Here is a 25,595-nt window from a genome sequence, read left to right as displayed (position 1 = left end):
TTACTCTGATAATATAAATAAACTCAACTTTAAAACTTTTAATTTCCTCCAACATTTCAAACTTAAAATTGCCATTTTAAAAAGCTGTATATACAAAAATATAAGTTGGACTAAAACTTGCCCAATTCACCAGTACCTTTACTGATTGTTATACAGCAATAGGTCTGTTTTGGCTATGAATAACTATTAAGTACCAGGGCCAATTATTAACAGAGTTGGTCATTTGAGTCAAAATTAATAAGTTGGGGAATCGCCTTCTGTCAGGAATTAATATCCAAGCAGCTCTTGATCTCTGTTGATATGAATATCTGCCCAGTAGGGTGTACCATTATTAGCAATGGAGTGAATTGTAGCACTGACATTCTCAAACAGAAAGCTCTGCACATGTTGACAGAATAAACACAAAATACTTCTCCCCAAAATACTACTAAAATAGTTCAAGTTATACTTAAAATATTGCAGTTAAACAATTTAACTAAACTATTAAGTAAAAATAAGAAAAACTGCAAAACGGGTTTTAAAAAATTGTTTTATCATAATTTGTAAATTAGATATTTTATTTCCTTTTATCAATTTTTCTTATTCATAAATTACCTGTTATTTTAAAAATATATTTTATTTCTTCTGTCTAATAGAAATGCCCAGCTAGAGATTGAGTCATAATCAAATGAAAATTAATGCATGAATCAGAATAAACCACTTAAAGAAAATTCCAAAGAATATTTACTCAAGATCACATTAAAAGATTAGAAAAATATCTAGTTTATTGAAGCTTTTCATCCATATTTTTATGTATTTTATATTCTACACTTTGTCACAGGAGGGCTACTCATGAAGTAAAAGGCTTGTCTAGCCTGTGAAGACATTGTGAGGTGCTCCATCAGAGGAGTCTTGCAGATTCTTCCATAGAAAAATGATTGTATTTATCACTCTACTGCAAGTTTTTAATTATGACCCTAATACATTTTAAGCATTTTTAATGGTTTGTACTGTAATAAAAATCAAATTATCTCCTGAAATATAAACTTAGTGGTTCAAGAGCAGAATATCCAGGCTCTTTGAAACATGAATGTCTGCACTCAAGAAAAATTATTTTCCAGAATCATACATGTGGGAATTTGGCTGTCATCCAGATGTACTGATTTTATTTTATTATTTTCTTTTTTGTTTAAATTCCTAACTAGCCATCCAAACATAATCCATACTACAAATGCATTTCTAGTTGTTTCCTCTGTAAACCTTTGGAGCAGCCCTATGGAGAAAGTGCTTGTTCTTCATTAAACAAAGCTTTGCCTTGATGTGTTGAAAGGATTTTCCCAGTTACTTCATTCTTTGGTATTATATTTACTCTTTTATTTGCAGATTGGCAGTGTTAATCCTGTCAAAGATTAAATTGTGCTGCAGTGTCTGGTCTCTGCCAGAGCTTCTAAACAGGGTATGCTAAAGAATTTGACATCATGATAAAATATATTTTCTCACAAGCCTTTAGGAAAGTACAAGTTGCATCGTTTATGAAGTGATTAATTCAATTCTAACATCGCTGATGTTTAGTCTGCAAAGCAAAACATGCCGTCTACAACAGTTGATTTTGATATAAAAATGAAAAATATTCACAATAGTAGCATGGTATTGATTAACAAAAGACATTCTTTTTTGAGCAGATTCACAAAGTCTATTGAGTCACTGATTTAAGAGAAATCAGTGGCAGGTGGTAGAAATCCTGGTACGACCTGATAGGGGACGATAAAGCCGGAAGTCATAAACAGTGGACAATAAACATGAAAGTGTGCACAGTTACAATGAAGCCAACCCCATGATAATAGTGGCGTCTGGCTTGTGTAGTGTTGTTTGTGGCATCAAAAGCTGACAGTTCAAACGATGAAGCAGAGAGGATAATTTAACATGCCCCCAAACACTGTGCACACTTGCACTTAAAAGCCCCATGCTTTGATTCAGATGTGGTCCTCTGTGCTTGGATTCTCCCTCATCAACTAAAGTTGACTGCATTAACTCTGATTCCAGCAACAGGAAGAAGAGAAGTTTCTGGAAGGAAACTCTGCGATGTCGTAGGCACCTTTAGTTACTCTGGGCGATACACGTTGGGTTTAATAACACTTGCATGCCTGTGGTTGAGTGCCTTGTTGATAGAGTTTTATAAAGTGACAGAGAGATCGCCTTTTCGAGACTTGAAGTTGCAGCAGAGAGTTTTGTCACTATTTTATGCATCGAACAGCAGTTCAGATCAGTGGTGGACAAAGTACTCAACTTTAGTATTGATACTGTAGGTCAAATTTTACTCAACTACACGTAAAAGTTGTTTGATCAAAGTTTAACTCGGTACTCAAGTAATTTTAAAAATATGTATATATTCAAAAGCAAATTCAAGTATGCAAAAGTACAAATTATATTTTCTAATATCAGTACAGTGCTGTATTGTTTTGAGTGCTTCTACAGAACCTTGCAACTTGCTGAAACCGCCTGATGTATTGCCATGTAGAACCTCTGCTGCAAAAAGTCTGCAGTACTTGTAAAATCTTCAGCATAAAATGCAATGAAAAACAACCCATATCTATTTTTACTTAAGACGTTTCCGAAAAGAAAAGAACAAAAGACTTTATTTTTCTCCCCCACAAACGGGAAAACTGTTAATCAATACCATAATTAACATAGAAACTTAGAAGAGTCCTTGAGCTAAACCTGTATAAGCTGGACACAAATACAAACTTTATCAAACACAAGAGATTACTTGATTTTCTTAAGTTGATGTAGCCATCCATGTGATGGTACATAAATATTTCAGCTAAAGGCCAAGCCATATTCTGCAAGAGAGAAATTTGTACTTTTCCTCAAAGTGGAAAGCACAAGAGCAAGGTTCCTTTTAAGATGAGCGTTTTATTCTTCAGAAGAACTCAAGCGCAGAATTTTTGCTGTGTCGATGTAGGTCTTTCCCTCTGCAGCATTTGTCAATCTAGTAGTATTGTCCACTTCAAATTTCATACCAGTCGCACAGTAGTTGGACACCATACAAAAAAACTCTTCACAACTGATTTGTCAAACTGCAAGAAGCCCAAACCAGGGTTGGAAGAAGCAAAGTGTCTTTACTGTTCAATGGTTGTCTCAAATAATCCTTAGTGGACAGTAAAAAATATGTTTAAAAAATGTAGTCATGTCAGAATTAAGCAATTATTAGACACCAGGTTTATAAACATATGCCAGTTATAATTAAAGCAGCTTAATTTCCAATACGTAATGCTTCTTTTGCAGTAGCCTTCCAACAGCCTTTTATGCTGTGGACATTAAGCTGTGATTCTGCAACATATGTTCAAATCACTTTGCTGACAAATATTAAGTAAAACCACCGACTGAATATCGTCTGTTATTTTGGGATCATTGGTTATTATAATTCTGCATGGAAGGTGACCGTGGAAAACAGAGTAAATTTTTGATAATTTTTTTCCCCCCTTTAACATCTTTTGGGAAGAAAGAGGTGGTGGTTTTCTTGCCAAAATCATTTTTGGCCAAAAAATTACTTAGGCCATTATTTTTAGGAAGGTGACCAAAATATTGTTTTAGCTTTTACATTTTACTTCAAATAAATTTACCTTGCTTTAACGTAAAGGTATCTCTGCTTATTTCTCCCTCTAGTCAGTTTTCTTTTTTTTGTTCTCCATATCATGAAATTTCCATTCTCACCCCCTCAGCAGTTGATATTTATGGTTAGGAGTCAAGCTACTGTGTTCTGTAAGTATTTTGGGGAAGGGTTTCAATTTATCTGGTTTTTGCAGACAGGTTTTCAGTGGCAAGCAAGCTACTGATATGCGCTATGTGTAGGTACTCAACTGATGTGCAAGGGAAGGGTGGTTTCTTAGCTTTTGCCATCAACTGAGTTTGCCAGCGAGGTGACCAAGCAAACAGCCTGCAGTGCTATGTTAGTGATAAGTACAAAGCAGCTAAAGAAATGCAGCATATTCACTGCCAGCATGCTGGGAAAGTGTTGCAAAGATACTGCATTGTGGGACACAATATAATTGGGTGATAATTTCAGTTAATTTTTTTTTAATGTATAATACTGTTTTTCAAAGCATGCTAAAGGACTGAAATAGAAATTAGAAGATGCTTTTCCCATAGTCCATAATTTTTTAAGAGGAAAAAGGAAATTCTAAACAACTATTAGATTTTTTCATTAGTAATGAATATAGAGGTTATAGAGATAAAGACAAAATAATGAGACCTGGATTATTGAGAATGCTATAGTGATCCACCTCAATTCTGGTGAGATATTTTCATGCACCCATCATAAACACAAATACGAAATGGTTAGTAGATTTCATTGTTTGACTTTGAGGCTGCTTGAAATGATCTTAAAGTAAACAACTTCATAGAATTGCTATAAGCATAAGAAATGATCAAATTTGGATTTTGTATATATAGAATTATGGACATAGTTTCACATATGGATGTACATTCACCTTACTAAATGGTGCAGATTATTTTAAGTTGTCGAGATCTTTTCTCATTTTGATGATTGAATGAAAATGTTTGACAGCACTCAGACTGAAAAATACTCAGAATACTCATTGAAAATGTAAGAATTGATATTTTCAATTAATGTTAGTTATTTTTCTCGATTCTTGATTTATTATTGATGCACTGAAACTGTTTGTGTAATAATAATTCTCACCTGGAAAATCAAATGGAAAAATAAATCAATCAAATCCACAAATTGACACCAACATTCCTACTTGTTGGTTTGTGTGCATTTTTAATCTGCTTCAAGGTTTGTACAAGAAAACCAAAAAGTATTTGCGTTTGCTACATAAATGCAACCAAAGAGCAGCGATATATACACCTGCTGTCAGGGGAAGGGATTAACCATCAGCAAGGTATAATCCCCAATCATCAGCATGCTGAGCACTTAACACAAAATATGGCCTGGTTTTGCTCGTTCTGAATATGGGCGGATGAAAAGCCCAGACTGTGACATTTGTAGGATGCTCTTCTCTGCAAGAGAAAATCACATTTGATTAAGCAGACAGTTTCAGAGGCACTCAAAGAACATAGAGGGCTGCAATAAAAGATGGAAAAGGATTGAGAGGCCTGAGTGGCCAAAGCAAATTTCACTCATGGATGCCTTTTAAAGTAGAAGTGAATGTCCACACAAGTGTTTTTGAGAATTACCACAGATGCCTGTATCTGCTGTCAGTGTCATTTTAATGTTACTTTGCACTAATAGCATTTGGCAGATAAAAATGTAACCTTTTCCTTCAATTTACGGTCCAGTCCTTTTTCATGTTGAGTCCTTTCATGGCTCTCTTGCCCATGGTTTCTCCTTCAGACGAAATCGTGATTATGACTAAATTAATTTCCATTCTGATCTTTCTTAATTATAAAGAGTTGTTTGGTGTCATACCTTTGAGTGATGGTCATCTTCTTGAGAAATACTCCACAATTATTCAGTAGATGGCTTCTTTCTGTCACTGTGTTGCATAATATGACAAATGGCAGCACCAAATCCACCAAAATCAGATCAGTGGTTTAGTCTGATACTCGCATTGAGAAATTAGCTGTTGGTTTCATATATTACGTCACCCTACAGTTATTTTATACATCCATCCATTTCTGTACCCACATAATACCTATTTATAGATGGGAGCACTTATCTGGATTTCAGTCCTATCAATATATTTCAAATGTTTGTGTGTTTTCTTTTTTTTTTTATTGTAAACAATTTATTTCTGGATTATTAACTGTTGATGGAACTGTTGTTCATGCATTTTAGCTTACTAATGTTATAGTATTCAGTACTTATAGCACAGAGAATTAATGACTATATCAACATTGTCCAAAGTAGATTTAATACTTATGAGACTCTTGAAGTGAAATCATCTCAAGATGTTCATTGTAACAGAAGTAATCTGGAAAAAAACAGAAAATACTACATTTGTCTGTCGTAATTAATGTGCAATAAACTGGAAATGGAATAAGTATTAAATAGATTAAAAGTGAAACTACAAAGAGGCTTGGAAAGTCGGCAAACAACCTGATATCCAAACCGATTTAGAAAGAGATAATGCTTCCTATTCATTTAAAGTAATAACATCAATGTAACTTCAAGTGTGAACTAACATGGTAAAATTAAAAGATTACTTTAAACCTGTATCTGAAAGTGCATGAATAATATTTAACTTAACTGTAGTTGTATTTTAAGAGCTCAAAGTAGTTGGCACTTTACAAAGTGCTAAATTTGCACCAACTCCTGCTGACTAACTTTGCATAGTCAGAAGAAACAAGATTACAATAGGCCAGGATATATAAAAATGGCAGCATTAGCAGCATAAAAAGTAAGTAGAATTGGTCAAAGCCTTTATGCTTTTCAACTGACTCAAATAAATCACAGATCAATGCACTGAACATCACCAGTAATATGCAGGAGAACAGAAATACACAGAAAGAAAACACTCTGAGGGACAAAGGGAAAGGCAGAAAATAAGTAACAGACTTTCTATTTAATACAATGATTGTAAGATGGAACCCCTGAGGTTGTAACATAAAAAAGCTATTCTGCAGATTGTCTTGAATGAGCAGTACTCAGGACAATGCAAGACAAGTCTTCACACACATAAAATCCACTTCTGCAGAGATGTGATGATGATGATTTTGTGTAATATTAGATGGAAAATTGGAAAGCAGAGTATATTGTAAGATCTTGCGTATAACTGCAGGACACTGTTTCTGTGATGTGTTGGCCAGCAGTAGTTGAAATGAAGATATCAACAAAGGCGTGAATTGTGTATGTGTTGAATCTATTTGGAATAAAATTGGAGAAATATACTGCAAGGGATGGGTTTATTGCCAAGGCTGATGTGACGCTCAAAACTTCTGCTTCAATTACTACAAATTCCTCCTCCTCGCTCACCAGTTGGCAGATTGTTTTCAGGTTGTTTTCCAGATTCATAAATGATAAATGTACATCCCAAAACACAACTTTTGTTGTTTGCAATGGAAGAATATGAACTGAGAATGAAAAATCAAATATTTCTGTGAACATTCATTTTTTTGTTTTATTTTTTTGTAAGCTGAAATAGAAAAAAACAGCAAATTAAATGACATAAAAACACATTTTCATTTGGATGGTAGCCTTATTTTTACATATTTGTGTCATGCTTTGATTTAAAGACTTTGACATTACATAAAGCAGTCTTATGACTATGTGTATAAGTTGCTTGCCACATGGAGCATACTTGATTTACTTTCTTAGATTTTTTCCCATATCCATCTTACCTCAAAAAACCTAGTCAGGCCAGAATCTTCTCATAACATCAGTTTACAATTGTTAGTTAGGATCGCTTTGTGCTGAATGAAAATGGCTCTTGATGTAAAAAATCTGCCAGACAGCAGATTGTCTCAAAGTTATTGGACGGGGTCTTCTGGGGTGAAACAAGAACGCACTGTACTGTTTTCCTCCTTTAAATATAACCCCAAATGTTGACCATGTACAAACCGGCGCAATAGTGTCGCTTCATAATTGTGGCTGCAAATAAAGATTTATGTTGATTCACTGAGCAGTCAGGTGGCAGTTTTGACAACTGACAAAACGATCCTACCAAGTTAACTGAACAATCTAAAGCAGGCAAATGAGACCCAAATGTGTGTTTTTTGCCCATATGAAGACATATTTGACTTTTTTAACGACAATTTGAACTGCCCAATTTCAATCTTTTCATCCCCCCAAAATCTGAGTTGTACCACTTCCATACTAAATCAAATAAATGTCTGATAATTTTCAATGTTTGCAGTCTGAACTGTTTATGCGACTTTTGTCATTGATGTGAGACATACAGTACATCATATTTCTGCACCAACTGAAGCCAGACACAGTGAATCCAGACATAAACATTGGCTGAAAATCATAATTATGAAAAGTAGGACCTTATTCCACAACACATCACATCAAAATCCCGTCACTCTTGGGTCTGACTACACAACCAAACGGACTTCTGAGGAGTTGCTTCACAAAAAGCCATTGCAGTTTTTTTTTTGTTTTTTTTTCTTTTATTAGCTTCCTTTGAGTTATGACCTTCTGACAATATTGCTGAGTAACTTTAAGTTGATACACTATTACTTCTGTACACACTGCTTTGCTGTGTAACCTCAATCTTCTTCTGCATATGTGGGCTGATTTAGGGTTGTATACGGTTCACACAGAAGTCTGACTACCATCACATTTAATTAGTATTATGAACAATGAAAAAATCTAGATTAGTCATCATGTCCTGCTGTGTGAACGTAGCTTAAGATTTCCACACCAATGAATATCATACTGTTCAAGCCTCTTGCACAGAGGAATCAATATGCTCCAGATTCCATGTGCAGTACCTCCACACTGTGCATAGACCTGGCTGTGCTGGTTACTGGGAGACAGGAGAAAGCTTTGAGCCTTACAAGGGTGTAATATAAACACTAAACAGCCTTTGATGTGCACAGAAAGCTGTGCCACATAGAATATATTGCTCATTTTGGCATCCCCTTATTCTCCTTCATCTGCATCTGATCAGGTCTCATTAATCTAATAACTACTAATGGATTTTTCTCATCCATTGCAATGTTTAAACTAATGGTGTAGTTGTAGAAATCTGACCTGTCTGTAAATTATACAGATTACACAAAACTTACAATCCAGCTGCATCTTAATAGTATTGAAAAGTGAGTTTAGATCATGTTGGCAGCCATTGTCTGGCACACCCTCATACAGGCACGGGTGATGTTCTTTGAAGTCTACTATTTTCTGCCACCATGTTGATGAATCAGCCCAGTGTCATGTTTGGATCAGAGTCAAAACAGATGGTGGGCTCTGTGCTCCATCACATCATAGGAAGCACACATTTTGATGCTCCCTGAAGTCTAACTTTATAGTTGTGTGGTCTGAGTCCAGCGTGAATATGGCCTAAACCAGTTCAAGTGAGGATTGGAATATAAATATCATAATGCGTCTGCAGACAGAGCGGTCTCAAAGGTCACACCATAAATCACATAGCTTTTTGGAAATATTTCTTTCCATCAGTCAAAAATCTGCCATATCTCTGAGTTTGTCTTTCAAGCTGGAATTAATTCCCTTGTGAGCTTTTTGCTAAAGCTGTCAGTGACCTAAAACACAGATGTTCAAATGAATGTACTTATTTATTCCCATCTTTCTTCATGACCCAGTTTTGTTAGTTCTGTCTTTGAAGTCTGCTAGATTTGGTTTCAGGCTCAGTGTTGCTGCTTTTAGTTTGCTTACTTTCTAACAAGAACCGAGGAGGCACTTTAGCACATACACTTGCACGAAAACCCATAAAGAGTTGTAAAATTGAGGGCTGACCCTCAGTTCCATTGTAAAATTAGATATTCGTAGCACAGTTCAGATGACAGACCTCTTGGTCTCAACGGTAGCATACTCGTGCCCCAAAACACAATTCCAGTCAGCTGAGAGTTTATTAAATCAAAGAAAAAGTGAGAAATTCTCTGTTCTCTGTCCTTTCTTCCATTTAACAATATAACATAATGGCAATTTAAAAAAGAACAAAAAAGTTTATTCTGTAAATCTTGAGGTTGTTCTACTTTTTTAAGGGTTCACTAAAATAAAATAAAAAAACTAACTCGAATGAAACGAGGAGTTGACCCGCTAAGAAAAAGTTTACAGAAAGCTGTACACTGCACTAATTACTGACCCAAGCCTCAGAGGGTTTTTAATTAGTTTATTCATTTCTAAATGCCGTTGGAAGATTTAAAGGGCCTCCCTTTAACTAGCCTCTCTGACCTAAATTGAACAAATTGGGATGAGAGTTGTCCTCGGAACTACACACATAATTGATAAAGTATTTCTCCCAACTAGATACTGCAGAAGCCAAGATATATATGCATGTATAAATATAAAGCCAGGAATGGGTGACATCAAAAATTTTATTAGTTCAACATGACACTAACTCACTGTTATATGGATGTAATCATTATACATTTCATATAACCACCTTAAAACCAAATAAAATTAATTAAAAGTATATTTACCACTACTGTAGTTGGTATTGGTTGGTATTTCATCAAGTGGCGCTTCAAAGGATGACATGGTTCGGGTATTAAAAAAATTTGTCGGTGCACTCAGTCTGCGGTTAAAATAAAACCACTTGCATGCACTTCAACTTCTGTTTTTCTCAATTCCTTTTCATTCAGTCATAAAAGTGATGTAATTCAAATGTAATGTAAAATGCAATTATTTTTACACTGTACCTTTTAAAAAAAATGGCTTTGTGGAAGCAATTTTGTGTTTACTGCTGTTTCTTATGCTTAGCACATGCATACAGGATTCTGTAAATTGTATTGATTTGACAGAGCTGATGTAATAAAGAGGGTTACATTGCTGTATCATTTGACATATCCTGGCACCCCTTTCTTGCTTTTCATTTGCTTGTAATGTATCTACTCAGAGGCAGTAGAAACAGACTTGGCATACATTTGTGTGCAGACAAAAGTCAATTAGGAGTGTAGGCTAGAACTTTAATGTTTATTTTAATAAAATAATGTTCAGTGATGGCCTCACGACAGATTCTAGTGAAAAGCTTGATTTTTATGAAGTTGGTAGTAAATTCATATGCCCAGAATAAGTTAACATAATTTTGTTATATCTTAATAGTTGTAAATTAAATTGTTATCCATAAAAGGAGGAATCTGAGTTTAATTTTTAGTGATTATGTAAAAACCCAGTTCAATAAAAAAATAAATAAAACGTATGAAACAACTGTTATTAACTATACACCTGTTATTTTTTTTGAATATCTTTACACTCCTTAGAATTTCAAATAAAAGATATAACATTTACGTTAGAATGACATATTAAGTCATTATGCTATGTTGTGGTTAAACACTTAATATTTCCATAAAATATAGTGAATTATGTGGTTGGAAACTGACAAAATAAGAAAATATTTGTATCAGTATTTTTGCAAGGTATTGTACATAAACACAATTTTCCAGACATTGCAGGCAAGGTAAGAACGTGACGATGAGTATGCACAGCCTGTTGTAGCCCATTCAATCCTGATTTGAACTGATGATTAATAATTTTCAGCGACAAACAGGTTTTCTTATGCAAATATCATGCAGTGTAATACAGCCAGACTTCACAGTATTCAGATGTTTGTCATTTTAGTAGTTTTAAAAGAAAGGAGTGGAGTCATTTCTTTTATTCCACTTTTTGTCAGACTTCTGGTGTATGAATGCGTCGATTGTGCACTGCCATTGTATTTGAAAATAACCTTTTAATATTTTTTTTATTCTGAGTCCCATGTGTAAGTCTGCATGTGGATCAGAAAAATACCCTGAAACAAAGTCTTGTTTCACTTCTAAATTCCACAATTTTGTGAACAAGGAACGGAAAACTTTTGAAATATTTTATAATGCCCTTTTGCCAGAAAATTACACGCCACACAATTTTTGCCGGATCTACTGATTTCCAGTCGAAACCGTTTTGTCTTAAAGCAGCAATTACTAAAGTAATTTTTTGCTGAATACACCCATTTGTGGTATACTGCATATGCTGCTTCTACATGTATAGAACATGTAATTAAAGATAAAATGCTGTTATATACTTGTTACACTGGCTAACTTATTTAAAAAAAAAAAAAAAAACTTTTGTAAAATGAAAACTCTTGGGTTTACCAGACCATTTATCCAAGTCAAGAGATGAAGTATGGCTCACTTTCTGTTTCTACAGCTGTAATTATGGGGCTGTGTAGTTTGAACTCCCAGGATAACTTGCGGTCTGTTATGTGCATCACCTTGTTTCCTTGTTTTTCCTGTGATGATGCTTTGGTGTGAGAATGCTGCTGGTGAAATGACAGCGCCCTTTGCCTGTTATATTTTCGTTTCCACTGTCCTTTGGGATAAATTGCCATCCCTACACAGGCAGCTTCATGCAAAGGCCTCAAGGTCTTGGCAGGCTGCTTTAACATCTCGACACAACTCATCCTGCTAATGAACTGCATTACAAACCCACAGGGCAGCACGGACACAGGAAAAACTTGTTTCCTCCTTTTTGTTTCTTCAGCATTAACTTTGTAGTTGATAATGGGTAAATTGCTTGGGTAGATTAAAGTTTTGACAGACAAATAAATTAAAGGGAAAAAAGGCTTTATTTAAATAAAAACAGAATCAGAGTCCCATTCTGTTATGTGTGGTTATCTGTTCAATTTGTTTAAGCCTTGACGTTTCAACATATTCCCATTTGGATTCCTGTAGGATCTGAACAAGGTGAGTTTGACCATGAATCAACTATATACATGGCTGGGCAAGTTTTATTATTTGCTTGGACAGGTATGGACATAAATCTTATCTACTGACCCCAATCAGCCTGTTATGTGGAACTGAAGAGAAAAAGTGTCCATAATGACAGATGTTTTTTGAGAACTGTATGTTCTTGCTTAATGTGTATTAATAGAAATATTTATTCACCCAGTTCCTCACACTTTGTGATACTGATTGATATGTTAAATATGACAATTTAACTCGAATATCTGTCACAAGTGACCTTCTTTAACCTTTCATTTGTCAAAAGCCCATTTTATCAAGCCTAGAAACTAATATTCTATTAATATTTTAAAAAATGTTAATCTTTACTGTCTGTAACTTTGTGAGATTGCCTGATATTTGTTTAACCCTTTAATTGGCCTAGAAAGGCTTTTTTTTCCTTTTTATTTTGTCAACTCTACCTCTTGGCTTTTTCTTCTCCTATAGATCTCAAGATCGTTTAACTCTCAAAACATCTGAGTCAACCTGCTAAAGCAGTCTTGCACAGGGCCTCAACCATCCTGCTTTGCTCAAACACAAAAAGCCATTTCATCTTTGGGGTCATGTGAGTGTGAATGCTTGACAGAAAATGGCATGAAAGCAAACATTTTCCAAGTTTTTGACATGTTTTGGGTATGGTCTGAAACCTTTGATCAACTGATGAACATCCTCTTTGAGATGAAATGCAATTTCCAATCATTTGCCAACTCTTGATTTATTTTTGCGTCTTTCTTCCTTTTGAATTTTGAAACTCTACTCGATCTACTTACGACCCAACAACATAAAATGCAATTGCTGTTGATGATGTCTCACAAACTTAATAAGAAATTCACTCTCCTCATTTGTGAACGTCTAAAAAGCTTTATATGCAGAAGCCAACACAAGGAAAAAAAGAGGGAAGATGTGACAGCAGCTTTAAATTTGAATTCTTGTTTCAAAGCTATTACGGAAACAAACTTCTGAATCTCTTCTTGTGAGAAATACAGCAAAGCCTGTTCTTGATTCAGTTTATTCTTCTGATTGTGCACAATTGCAATTCAGAGCTCTCTACTTTAGTGACATACTGGTTTGATTATGAGGTCGGTGCATGATTCTTAGATGCAAAGCATTTAGCTGCTTTGAATCAACAGTCTGTCAGACTCAGCTAATTAGTGAGTTATTAAAATGGGGGTGGCAGAGCTTTGGCAGGACTTCACAGATTCCGGTCCTTTTGGTTGTTCCTGCCTTTGGCAGCAGCTGTGTTTGTTTTTGAAATGGAAAGCCAAAGTATATAATGTCTTTCAGCAATACATTGTTTATGTATATTAATCTACATAGCTGTATATGCAACATCTAACTTCTGTTAGATGTCTGCAACTGTCTGTGATTTTTATAAATAAATAAAAAAAATAGAAAAAGATATTTAAAGCTATTGTCAGAATTTTACATTTTAACTGCAGCAAACAGCTGCAAGAAACAGTAAGAGTAAACAAAGAAGAGTGTTGGTATACAGTACATACCAAAAGTTTGGACACACCTTCTAATTAAAATGGGTTTTCTTTATTTTCATGACTATTTATAAGGCAAGAAATCCCACTTATTAACCTGACAGGGCACACCTATGAAGTGAAAACCATTTCAGGTGACGACCTCTTGAAGCTCATCAAGAAAATTCAGAGTGTGTGCAAAGCAGTAATCACAGCAAAAGGTTGCTACTTTGAAGAAACTAGAGTATAAGGGGTATTTTCAGTTGTTTTGCACTTTTTTGTTTAGTTCATATTTCCACATGTGTTATTCATAGTTATGATGCCTTCAGTGTGAATCTACAATGTCAATAGTCATGAAAATAAAGGAAACTCATTGAATTGAAAGGTGTGTCCAAACTTTTGGTCTGTACTGTAAGTGCACACCATGGTCCTTTAAGTAAATGTAGAACCCATTAACCTTCTAACTGCAGCATTTGCCTTTTGCCAAATAACTCTAGTGTGAACATAAACATTCTCTTTTATATCAACTGCAGAGTGAGATTGCCAGCATGGCCCCCCAGTCCATTATGCATAAACCTAATTTTCCGAACTGCTGTGCAGAACCTGCAACATCTGCAGTGAAACATTTCAGCTTCAGTCGTAATGAAATTAATCTGATTCTCCATCTTATTATGAAGGATAATTACTTGAATTAAAGTAACTAGTAAATGCGTATTGCTTAAAAGTTTAAATAACATTGTAAAGTAGTTAGTATGTCATGAAGAGTCAGTGTACTAAGCAGGAGTTAGAAGATTTGAAAAAAAATTCTCCCATACATAAATTATTTTAATCAGACAGGTTTTATTTAGCAAAGACAAACAAAAGACAACAAAATAGGGAAGCTATTACAGTCTTGATGCTGAAAAAGCTTTTGATTCAGTTGATAATTATTTTAGTATTATTCAGGTTTAATTTTCATGAGAAATTTGTTAGAACCACAGAGGTTATGAATGAAGTCAGATTCAGGATTAATGGTGGATTGCCAAACAGACTTGAACTACAACAGTTGTTGTTAGAAAAATTATCCTCCTGTTCATTTACTTATGAGTTTATTTTACAAGTTATGTTTTCATATTATTCTTTTTATATTATTACTCTCATATTATTATTCTTTTTTATGTTTACTTAACTTCTCTCTTTTGTAGTACTTTATTAATCTTTTGTAGTATATTATTAACTTTGTTTAGGATGTTTGCCTGGAAGCTAAAAACGTTAAAACATTCATGTGTTATTAGCTCTATGTGTAACTGATTAGTTGTGGTCAGCCACATGCCCTTACAAGGGCATGTCCACAGAAGGTTCCAGAATGTAAAGACGGTTGGTCAATTCTCTGTGTGACTGTGTGAAGAAGCCCAACCTCCTTTTTCTATACAATAAAGAGAAATGCAAAGAAAGATCTGGCAGAATTGATTCCAGCGATTCGTCGCGTCTGCTTTCAATTCTCCTGTTCTGCAGAAAAGTAACCACTGTCTTTGGCTGAATCTTTGCAGGTTAGGACAAAAATAAACCTATCAGTTGTCCACAAGGATTTCCCATGTCTCCACTTTTATTTCTCCTAACACACTACATCAAAACACTTCATATGAGGGAGCTGTGCACTAGTTGTGTAAAACATAGCAGCGGGAAGTGGATGAACGTGTCACTTTCCACACGTAATCTTTCAGCTTTTATGAATATTTAATTGCACAACTTGTCCAAAGAAATTCTGTCACACTTTATAAACTCTGCATGTAATTTTTTACAACATGTCTGTTCACCCTAAGAAAATCAAGTCAAGTTATTGATTCACATGCAGTTGATTGAAGGAACGAGAGTCAAAATGTTGATATACAATCTGTTCATTTGGCAGGAGGTGGGTGGCGTTCACAATGGAAGATGGAGGAACAGAATATGTTCAATATGTGAGTCAATGACTTTTGATTTTTTTTAAAATGTATTTTTTTTTTTATCACAATTAGGGCTGGGCAGAATAAGGACATCCTTCAACCTCCCTTGTTTAGAGCTTGTTTTCTTCTTTAGTTGTTTTATTTTTGTCTTCTAATGAGCTATGACAAATGCCTCTTAAAAACTAAACTGAAACCCACTATCCTTATCTATTCTTGTGCTACCTTTTAATTTTATTTTCCTTTTGGGTATGCAATTATAAATCCTTTTATGTATTGCCCATGTTCCTTGGTTTTTAACATCACATTGTGTGTTTCTGTTTTTACTGAACTCAGATTCCCCTATAATAATGTTGAATGTTTTTTAAGATTTTTCAGATGGCTGTCTGTTCTGTCCACATCATTATTCTTTTTTTCCCCTCTTGTTTTGATCTTGTCTTTCCAAATTCTTCTGTCTTCCAAAGTTGTTTTGGAAGGAATGATGCATCTCAGTGGGATTTTAAGAAAAACTCTCAAAATGCCAGTTCTTAGTTTATCCTTGATTCGTCTTCCTTATTGTTTCATTGTCTCTTCTTCAGCCCATAGTTGAAAATAAATAATCAACATGTAAGCAGTTTTGCATCTGACTGGTTTGAATCAATAGTTTGAGGGGATCAAATAAGCAATACATGGTCCCAGTAAATGATGAATAAGTTATGAATCCAACAGAGTAACATTCTGACATGAAAAATGGCTTTGCTTCATCTAGGCAAATATATTTGAAGAGTAGAAGATGTTTATGAGTACCTCAGTATAGTTGAAAACTTTAAACCAAACAAAGGACAGAAACAGTGTGACTACCACCCTGGCAGTGGACTAGTGGTGCTGTGTGATTCATTAAAGTTTGGTTGTCAAATTTATATTTGTTGTATAAATCTAGAAAAGGCTTACAAAAATTGTCCTCCTAGTTTCATTGAGTGTCCCTTCTTTAAAGTGGCAGCATTATGTAGTATTGAGGCACATTGTGCCATTTTGTAGCACAATCAGTCAACTTTATCTTCAGTTGTTAAAAAAGGTTGCATATGTCTAACATAACTTAATATATATATATATATTTTCCATTTAAAACCTTAAAAATGAGTCTCCGTCTCTTTAAGAAGTTTCTGCTCTTTCTGACATGCTGCCTTCAGCACGTCATCACAACAATGTTTCTTGATTAAGCCATTTACAGCGTTCTTAGGAGTGTTGCAACGAGAAGTAGTTGCTATGATGAGATCAGCAGATGTGCAGTTCCAGCAAACCTAACTTTTTGTTTAGGCTAAAACTTAAACATGCTGTTCTGGGCTACAGCACGTCAAAAAGGTTCAATGTCAGCCAAAATATATATACTCTTATAATTAATTATAAACTGTGATAAAATTAGTAAATTCATTTCCAAAATCGCATCCTTAAACCTGCCTCAAATTGGTGCTACAGATATAAATTTTAATCAGAAAATTAAATCGCTTTACTGTCTTGCAATTAAATTGATCCATTGTATTTTTCTACTTGTTTGTAATTAGAACACAATCAGGCATCCTTTTATCCTCAGTCATGCATGGATTGGCAGCGATTATTCTATGTAATTAAAACCATTTGGGGTTATACATTTAAAACTAACTGTGAAGCCTCAAGTTGACATCCCACCTCCCCTATGTAATGTGTGTATGTGACTGAAGGGAAAGGAAATGATGAATGTGGTTGCAAAAAGGTTGTTTATGTTAATATTTCACCGTCGATTTGGCCTGAAAGAAATCAAAATTTATACCAATTATTCTGTATAAATAAATAAATTGTGAAAATAGGCGACGTGAAATAATTCTTTATTTTTAAGCTGATAGTTTTTATTTTCTCTATATGTTAACCTAAAAATACTTTTTTGTTTTTAAAGAAATCAGCATTTGGAGAGTTTGAACTTCATCAGCAAAATAGTCACTGATGGGATATTTTCTGTCTTTGGGAATGTAGTCTACACAGAAGCTTTTTGGTCTCTGGCTGACACAGATTAATCATGATGTGCAAGTACCATTTAAGAGATCAGGAGGAAATGGTCATTTAAGTTTTTAGATTTTTTATTTTTATTTTCAGTGAACTGCCGAAAGAAAGCTATTTCAACAAAAGACTTAGAGATATTTAAGAGTGATGTATTAGAGTTTGTCGGTTTCATTAGAGGAGTCTGAGCTACTGATGGTCTTTAAATAGTCCAATCCTTTTTTCTGTCCTCTAATAACAGACCAACGAGGGATTTAATGTCTGACGTGATGTCTGTAAGACCTTAAAATTAGAGACAGTCCAGTTCTTCATTGAATTAGAAGTCATAAATCTGTCAGATATAATCAGCTGGAAGTTTAGGAATTTCGTACAGGCCAAGGAATGAGTTGGCAGGAGGAGTGTTTATAAGACAAAAATCTCTCATGGTTTGTGGTTCTATAGGTATAAGCTCGGAGAGATGTAATAGAGCATATGAGACTGATCATTCATCCTCAGGAGTCTTTAGTCAGGATTAATTGTCTCAGGTTTACAGGGAGAAGTAATATCAAATGAAGAGACAGATGTGATTAAAATCACATTTCAGTCCAGCAGGACTGTCTCACCCAAATTACTTCACATACATCAATTGCTTTAACAGCTTCCGAGTGAGCAGTTTCAGGATGCAGTTGAAAATATATTTTTCTTTCTGTGAGGGCATGAAGTATTAGACCAGTAAACTCCATCAGAAATTCTATAGTAATATGGAGGAAAAAAAACAAACAAGCTGTGCTGTGAGTTTTCTGGTGTTTATTAAAAAGCATCTGTCTAAGATCTTGAAGAAAAAAGGACAAAGCAGACCTTGTGTGTGTTGTAGTTTTTGGCACCTGACTAAAATGACGCATAATTTTGAAGAAAAGAAAATCTAAATACTTAAAACATGAAACTATCATTATAAAATCTATTTGCTGTTTATTGGTATGCATTTGTCAGATTTTGGTGTCAAGATGTTCTCATTTATAATAATGTTATCTTTGCCAGTCAGTCTTGGGTAAATTACCTAAGAAAGCTTTAGCCATACATGGCAACATGAGCACATTTTGCCACTGGTTTAAAGTGATAAAGGTCTGAATGCTAAGTCAAAGAGTTAGCGTTTTTACCAAACATAGTGCAGCATGACATGCTGAGTCAATTCTTTAAAATCTCAATGGTTCAACACGGGTACAAAAAAATGATTTTTTAAATTTTTTTATTTTTTATCTCCTTGTATGGCTGCAAACAAAAAACACTTTCAAAAAATGGCCTAGGTCGAAGCGCTATTAATAAATGATCACAAGTTAACTTTTCTCCCTTCTTCGTATAATTTTGTCTTCTTTGAGTTCAGAAACCATTTCAGACTTCGCTGCCGTTTTTTATAAGCTTCTTCCAGGAACTCCACATCTTGGGTTTCCCACTGTCTGAATAACTTTGTCAACCTAATAAGCAGAGGTGGGGACTCGAGTCACATGACTTGGACTCGAGTCAGACTCGAGTCATTAAAATCACGACTTGAGACTTGACTTGAAAAAGTGCTCAAAGACTCGGACTTGACTTTGACTTTCATGCCATTGACTTGGGACTTGACTCGACTTGAAGCTGTTTACTTGAAAAGACTTGATATTTTTTACTCAGTCTTAAAATTTAAAACACATTATTTATAAAGTGGCGTCATTAATTAATGTCACTCATTCCGTATCAATATGCGCAGACCGTCACTATGGTTTTCCTCTCTCCTTATGTATGTATGTGTACGTAGCTGCAGCACAACCAATCAAATTAACAGAATTTGGACGTTTAAAAAAACGCGGCAAACCTGCAGAGCTCAGGGAACGAAATACGAAATAACCGCTCGAATATGCTTCCGCGAGTAATTTCTTTTGGCTACATAGGTTATGAACTTTCGACTAAAAACCGAACTGCAACTTGTAAAACATGCAAGAAGAGAATATCGGATGGAGATGCCACGACGTCCAACTTTGTCCGGCATTTGAAGCTTCACAAAGATCGGTAGGTGGCACTTTTCTTTTGCTGTAAGATAGTTGACTTTAGCTAACTTCGTGTTAGCATGTGTACTCCGGGTTAAATTGGTGATTATTTACCATAAATCCGGTCCTTCAAATGCCTCCACAAATAATGTGCACTGTGTTAGCTCAGGAAGCCGGTGGATAGTGAGCGGGGCTCCGGAACAGAAAGCAGATTCTGGACCTGAACACAGGGAACAGAGTCTCTCTGTCCCATCATGATGATGAGCCGGGTCTAGTATCATCTAAGGATGGTTGGTGTATTTGAAGACATCTACGTTGGGAAATTATATTGACAATATATTGTTTTGACAGGTCAGAGAAAAGAGGAAAAAACTGCTGTTATGGTTCTTTGTATTGTGCTGTGGAAATGTCAGCATTTTCATCTTTTTTTTATTGAATATCAAGTTTAACAGAACTGGGCAATAAAGTGGTCCAATTTAAAACTGTTTTTTATACTTTGTGTTCAGCTACACATGTTCTATTATTTGAGATAAATACATATTTTAAAACGAACAAATGGTCTATTATTTGAATTTTATGTATAATTCCAGTGGTGGAGAAAGTACTCAAAAAATGTACTTAAGTAAAAGTACAAATACACAGGCAAAAATGTACTCAAGTAAAAGTCAAAGTACCACATTAACATTTTACTTAAGTAAAAGTAAAAAAGTACTGGCTTTTAAAAATACTTGAGTATTAAAAGTAAAAGTACTTGCTGAATACATAACCTAATCGCTAATATCATTAAGTGTGCCGATAGTATTTAATTTGAATACATCATAAATGTGCCATTTTAATAAACAATGTCACAGATTAAACATGTTCTTATTGTGTTTATTCTCTGTAAGAGTTCAGACTTAGATATGTGATTCTATGCATCATAATTTCAGGGATGGAAACATCTTATTTCCTGTCCTAACGTAGCATGAACTTCATTAGTGACATTTATTTAGAAAGAAATCCAACTGAAAGGGGATGGAACGAAGGTGTGGGGGGGAAGACATGCAATCGAGGAGCCACGTAGCAGAGTTGTAGTCAAGACCACTGAACACGAGACCAAGACCAGCGCCCTGCGCTACATGACACAATAAAATGAAGTGCACCTATCAAAATTGGTTCTCAGATTGATCTGAAAGATCCACATTTCCATAAAAACACCTAGATATAAATACTTAGAGCTGAAATATATTTAACCAGTATCAATTACAACTCATTTCATTCTGTTTTGCTTTCATCGCTGTGCTACAATCCGCAGAGGTCGCCTGCCATCCCTATAAAAATAACGCCCTGGGCGGTTGCCCATATTGCCCATGTCAGAAACCACAACTGTCTGCACCATTAAACCATGAAACATAGCAATTATTAACTGTAATTGCTATGTTACAATTACAGTTGTAATTGTAAAAAAAAATAAAATAAAAACGACTCGAAATGACTTGAAATTAAAGGTTCCTGACTTGAGACTTGACTCGACTTTTGCCTGTCTTTACTTGAGACTTGACTCGGACTTGAGGACAAAGACTTGAGACTTACTTGAGACTTGCAACACAGTGACTTGGTCACACCTCTGGCGTGATCTCCTTCACTGGGTTGGAAGGCAGGATCCCCCTCTTCGGGTTGACTTGGACTCCCAGGTATTTATATGCCCGGGTCGCGTCGACCATTGGGACAGGGGCAGCGCGAATTGTCCACTCTGCGCAGTCGTTCACAGCCACGCTCTGCTTGGAGGCACTTAAGTAGAAGCCGCCACACTTCTTGATTTTTACCTCAAGGCCGGTGTGATCTAGGAACTTCTCTAGGATCAGGAGGTTCCTAGCCATGCCTGTCCAGGACCCACTGAGAAGGACTAGGTCATCGGCGTAGGCGACTGCGGTGATGCTCTGGCCCGAGAGGGTGAACCCCGAGCCTCTATGGTCCAGAAATGTGAGCAGCGGGTCCAGGCAGAGGTTGAAGAGCAGAGGGGACATTGGGTCACCCTGTTTCACACCGACCTTTAGTGTAATCGACCGAGTGAGCCCTCCGCTGGTGAGTACCCTGGAGCTGGCGTGCTTGTATGAGTTGCTGATCAGGTCGCAGATGCCAGCGTCGACCTTCCTCAGTTCCAGCACCTCACGAATGTGCTGGTGTGAGACTGAGTCGAACGCGCGTGCCAGATCAATGAACACCACAGCGAGGGTCTCCTTGTGGCGGACCGCCCTCCGCACCACACCGTCGAGTAGCATCAGGTTAGTGCTACAGCCCAAACCCCTGGTAAAGCCCTTCTGTGATGAGTGGGCAGGGCAGGCTTCGCTCAGTCTGTCACAGAGGATTTTGGACAGGAGCCTCAGGATGGTGGAGCTGAGAGAGATGGGCCTCCAGTTTCTACTCTACTCAGCTCCACCAGATCCGGGCTCTTAGGGACCAGAGTTGTACGGCTTCTCTTGAGGAGCCTGGGGAGCTTACCATTATATAAGATGGCATTGAAAATATGGGCCAGCTTCACACCATCCTTGTCCCACTTCAGCAGGTGGGGCTTCCTGAGGCCATCGGGACCGGGCGCACTCTTCCCCCTAGAACAGGGGTGTCAAACTCATTTTCACCGAGGGCCACATCAGCATAATGGCTGTCCTTAAAGGGCCAGATGTAACTTATAAATGTAACTAAATGTAACTACTCCGTAATGTTAAATAACTCATTATTTATTATAACTTATTCAAGTGACAATTACAGTTGCATAGAAAACATGTTTGCTTGTTGCTCTAACATAAATCCTTTTAAATTTTGTCAGCTTATGAAAACCCACATAACTCCATTAATGAAGGATCAAACTGTCCAAGTGAATAAAGAAAAAATAACAAGTAGTCAAATAGCTTTGAAGACATCCTAAAACTGAGCTGCAAAGAACATGTATGACACATGTAGCATTTTACAAAAAAAGGCTACACACAGCCTTGCATCCAACTGATGGTTTGATGACAACAATTTGCCTGCATACACACATAAGACCTGCAAACACTAAATAATTACAACAGCAGCTATACATAAATAATATATAATCAACTAAAAATACCAAAATAAAGGTTGATTCAGTTCACAACTATATTACTCAAGTTTTTTGGTTAGTCTTTGATGAGGAGATGCTGCCTGTCCTTGAACACACCAAGTGGATTCTCTCTCTACTATCGTTGATCATGTTCTGAAAATGATAAACAAAACAAAATGCAAGCACAATCATTAAATTGCACACAGTTTAACTGTTCTTCTTCTTGGTTGAATTACATTTTCTTATATTTTAGTTTTCAAAAAAAAATGCTAACCTGTGTTTTTCTGACCAGATGTCTGACACCGTTTTTCCGTTGCCAGTGTGTCAATGTCTGGCTTTAGGTCCTGTGCTGAGGCAATGCGTAGAACAGCATGGAGGTTGTCATCCGTGAGGCGTGATCTGTGCTTGTTTTTGTTCAGATTCATTATGGAAAAAAACTGTTCGCACAAATAGGTGCTTCCAAACATGGACAGAACACGGGCAGCATGAAGTCGAAGCTGTGGCATCAAACCAGGGGGCATCAGACGGTAAAAGTCCTGGATTGCAGCATCCTGGAACTTTGTTCTCAGGCCACTGTCGCTTTGAAGCTCAATTAGCTCCATCTGAAGGTGTTGGGGTGCAGTGCAGACATCGGTGGTGAAAGGATTGGCAAAGATGTCAAAGCCTGACTGTTGTGCTCTGAAGTCAGAGAAGCGCCAATCAAACTCAGTCTTTAACCAGCTCAGTTTGGTAGCTAACTGAGCACATGAAAAAGTCTCGGGAAACGAGGTTGACATGCTCTGACAAACAGGAAAGTGGACAAGATTGTCCTGTTTCACTTGCCACATCCATAAGTCCAATTTACGCTGGAAAGCCGTGATCGTGTCAGACATCTGCGTGATGACTTGTTTGCGTCCCTGCAGCTTCTGATTCAGCTGGGCGAGATGGTCGGTTATGTCACACAGCACAGCAAAGTCACACAGCCACTTTGGATCTGATAGTTCAGACATGAGTTTTCCTTTACTCTGCATAAAAATAGCAATGTCTTCCCTGAGCTCAAAAAATCGCTTGAGGACTTTGCTCCTACTCAGCCACCGCACTTCTGTATTGTACGGCACATCCCCGTGTTCCGAGCCCATCTCCAGCAAAAACTGCTGGAACTGACGGTGGTTCAGGCCCCGCGCCCGAATGAAGTTCACTGTTTTCATGACTGTGGTCACAATGTCCTCCATCCCCAGCACCTTCCCACACAAAGCTTCTTGATGGATAATGCAATGATATGTTATCAGAGGCGTGTGACAGTTCATTTCTTGCATTTTCCTCTTCATTAGTCCAACCAAGCCCACTTTTCCTCCACACATTGCCGGTGCACCGTCTGTAGTTAATCCCACCAAGTTTTCCCACTGCAATGCATTTTTACTTACGGACTTCTCCACCGCATCAAAAATGTCCTGTCCCGTCGTGGTCCCATGCATTGCAGCCACATCCAACAGCTCCTCAGTGATAGAGAGGTCCGACTTTACGCCTCTAATAAAAATTGATAACTGCGCTGTGTCTGTGTGATCTGTACTTTCATCAACAGCTAATGAAAAAGCTGTGTAGCTGCGTGTCTCCTCGGTCAGCTGTGTTGTAAGATTTTCTGCTAGTTCCTTCACTCGGTTCGCGATGGTGTTTCTTGATAAACTGACATTTCTAAAAGTCTGTAACTGGTCGGGACACACCTGCTCACAGACCTTCAGCATGCACTGCTTCAAAAACGCTCCCTTTGAAAAAGACTTGGAAGCGTGGGCGATTTCTTCAGCCACAATGAAGCTAGCTTTCACTGCAGCCTCGTTTTTGGCTGTGGATTTTGAGAACAAACTCTGCTGCAACCGCAGTTTGCCTTTTAATTCTTGGGCAATTTGTTGCTTTTCTTGAAGGCTAGCTTTAGCATACTTAGCTCCGTGTTTGGTGTCAAAATGTCGACGCAGATTGTACTCTTTGACAACCGACACCGCCTCGTAACACAAAAGACATACTGGTTTTTCTCCTTGAAGCACAAACAAGTATTCGCCTTCCCATCTTTCTTGAAACAGTCTTCCGTCTGCATCAACTTTTCTCTTTCTGGACATTTTGGGATCATTATTGATATCTCAATTCCACTTGTTGGCATGGATGTGGAAACACTGCCGCGGCTACAGAGGTAGAAAGGCATTGTGGGAAATGTAGTTTTTGGTCAAAGCACGCTCTTAATTTATTTTTCTGTATTTATTTTTAGATACTCAACACGGACACTCTCGCGGGCCACATAAAATGACGTGGCGGGCCACATCTGGCCCGCGGGCCTTGAGTTTGACACATGTGCCCTAGAACCTCTGATGGCCGCCAACACTTCGCTGGGGGTTATGGCCATCAGTAAGGGTTCATTGTTGGCTTCAAGTAGGGTGCCAAACACGCCCAGCTCCTTGTACCTGTCCTCTTTCTCCCACAACTCGCTGTAAGCTTTCTCGACTTTTTTAATGTGGATGTTACACAGGGTAGCTTCCTTTCCGTCCAGGATTAGGGATGCGGCAGCAGCCATGTCGCTCTTGTACAGGATCTGGATGGTCCTGTATTTGTCCCTCCGGTTTGCCTTGGTCGCACGGAGCCTACGAGGTTTCCAAGGCTTACGCCCGCGTATTTTGTTGGAGCTCCTCATTAGCTTCACGTAGAGTGACAGGGTCCTGCTGACCAGAGCTGGCGAGGACTTGAGAGGGTGAATGCACCCCGGGGGGACGTTCGCATCGCTGAATCGGTGTTCCAGGCAGCTTTTTAGAGTCCCACTAGGCTGGGTCGCCCGCTTGTTAGTGAGTGGGGGGAG

At 37.0% G+C, this 25,595-nt stretch overlaps 1 protein-coding gene across 1 annotated transcript; it reads right to left on the bottom strand.

Annotated features, from left to right (window-relative positions):
* Window positions 1-21,314: 21,314 nt before the first annotated feature.
* LOC111609559 (general transcription factor II-I repeat domain-containing protein 2B-like) lies at window positions 21,315-24,867 on the bottom strand. Its single transcript, XM_023338698.1, has 3 exons — window positions 23,081-24,867; window positions 22,121-22,304; window positions 21,315-22,016 (listed from the first exon to the last, which is right to left on the bottom strand). Exons 1-3 carry the CDS (start codon window positions 24,865-24,867, stop codon window positions 21,315-21,317), a joined length of 2,673 nt encoding a protein of 890 aa, XP_023194466.1.
* Between the last annotated feature and the right edge of the window lie 728 nt (window positions 24,868-25,595).

The sequence above is a fragment of the Xiphophorus maculatus genome, chromosome 8, assembly GCF_002775205.1.
Source record: "Xiphophorus maculatus strain JP 163 A chromosome 8, X_maculatus-5.0-male, whole genome shotgun sequence".
Lineage (NCBI taxonomy): Eukaryota > Metazoa > Chordata > Actinopteri > Cyprinodontiformes > Poeciliidae > Xiphophorus > Xiphophorus maculatus.
This window is presented reverse-complemented; position numbering and strand designations above follow the sequence as displayed.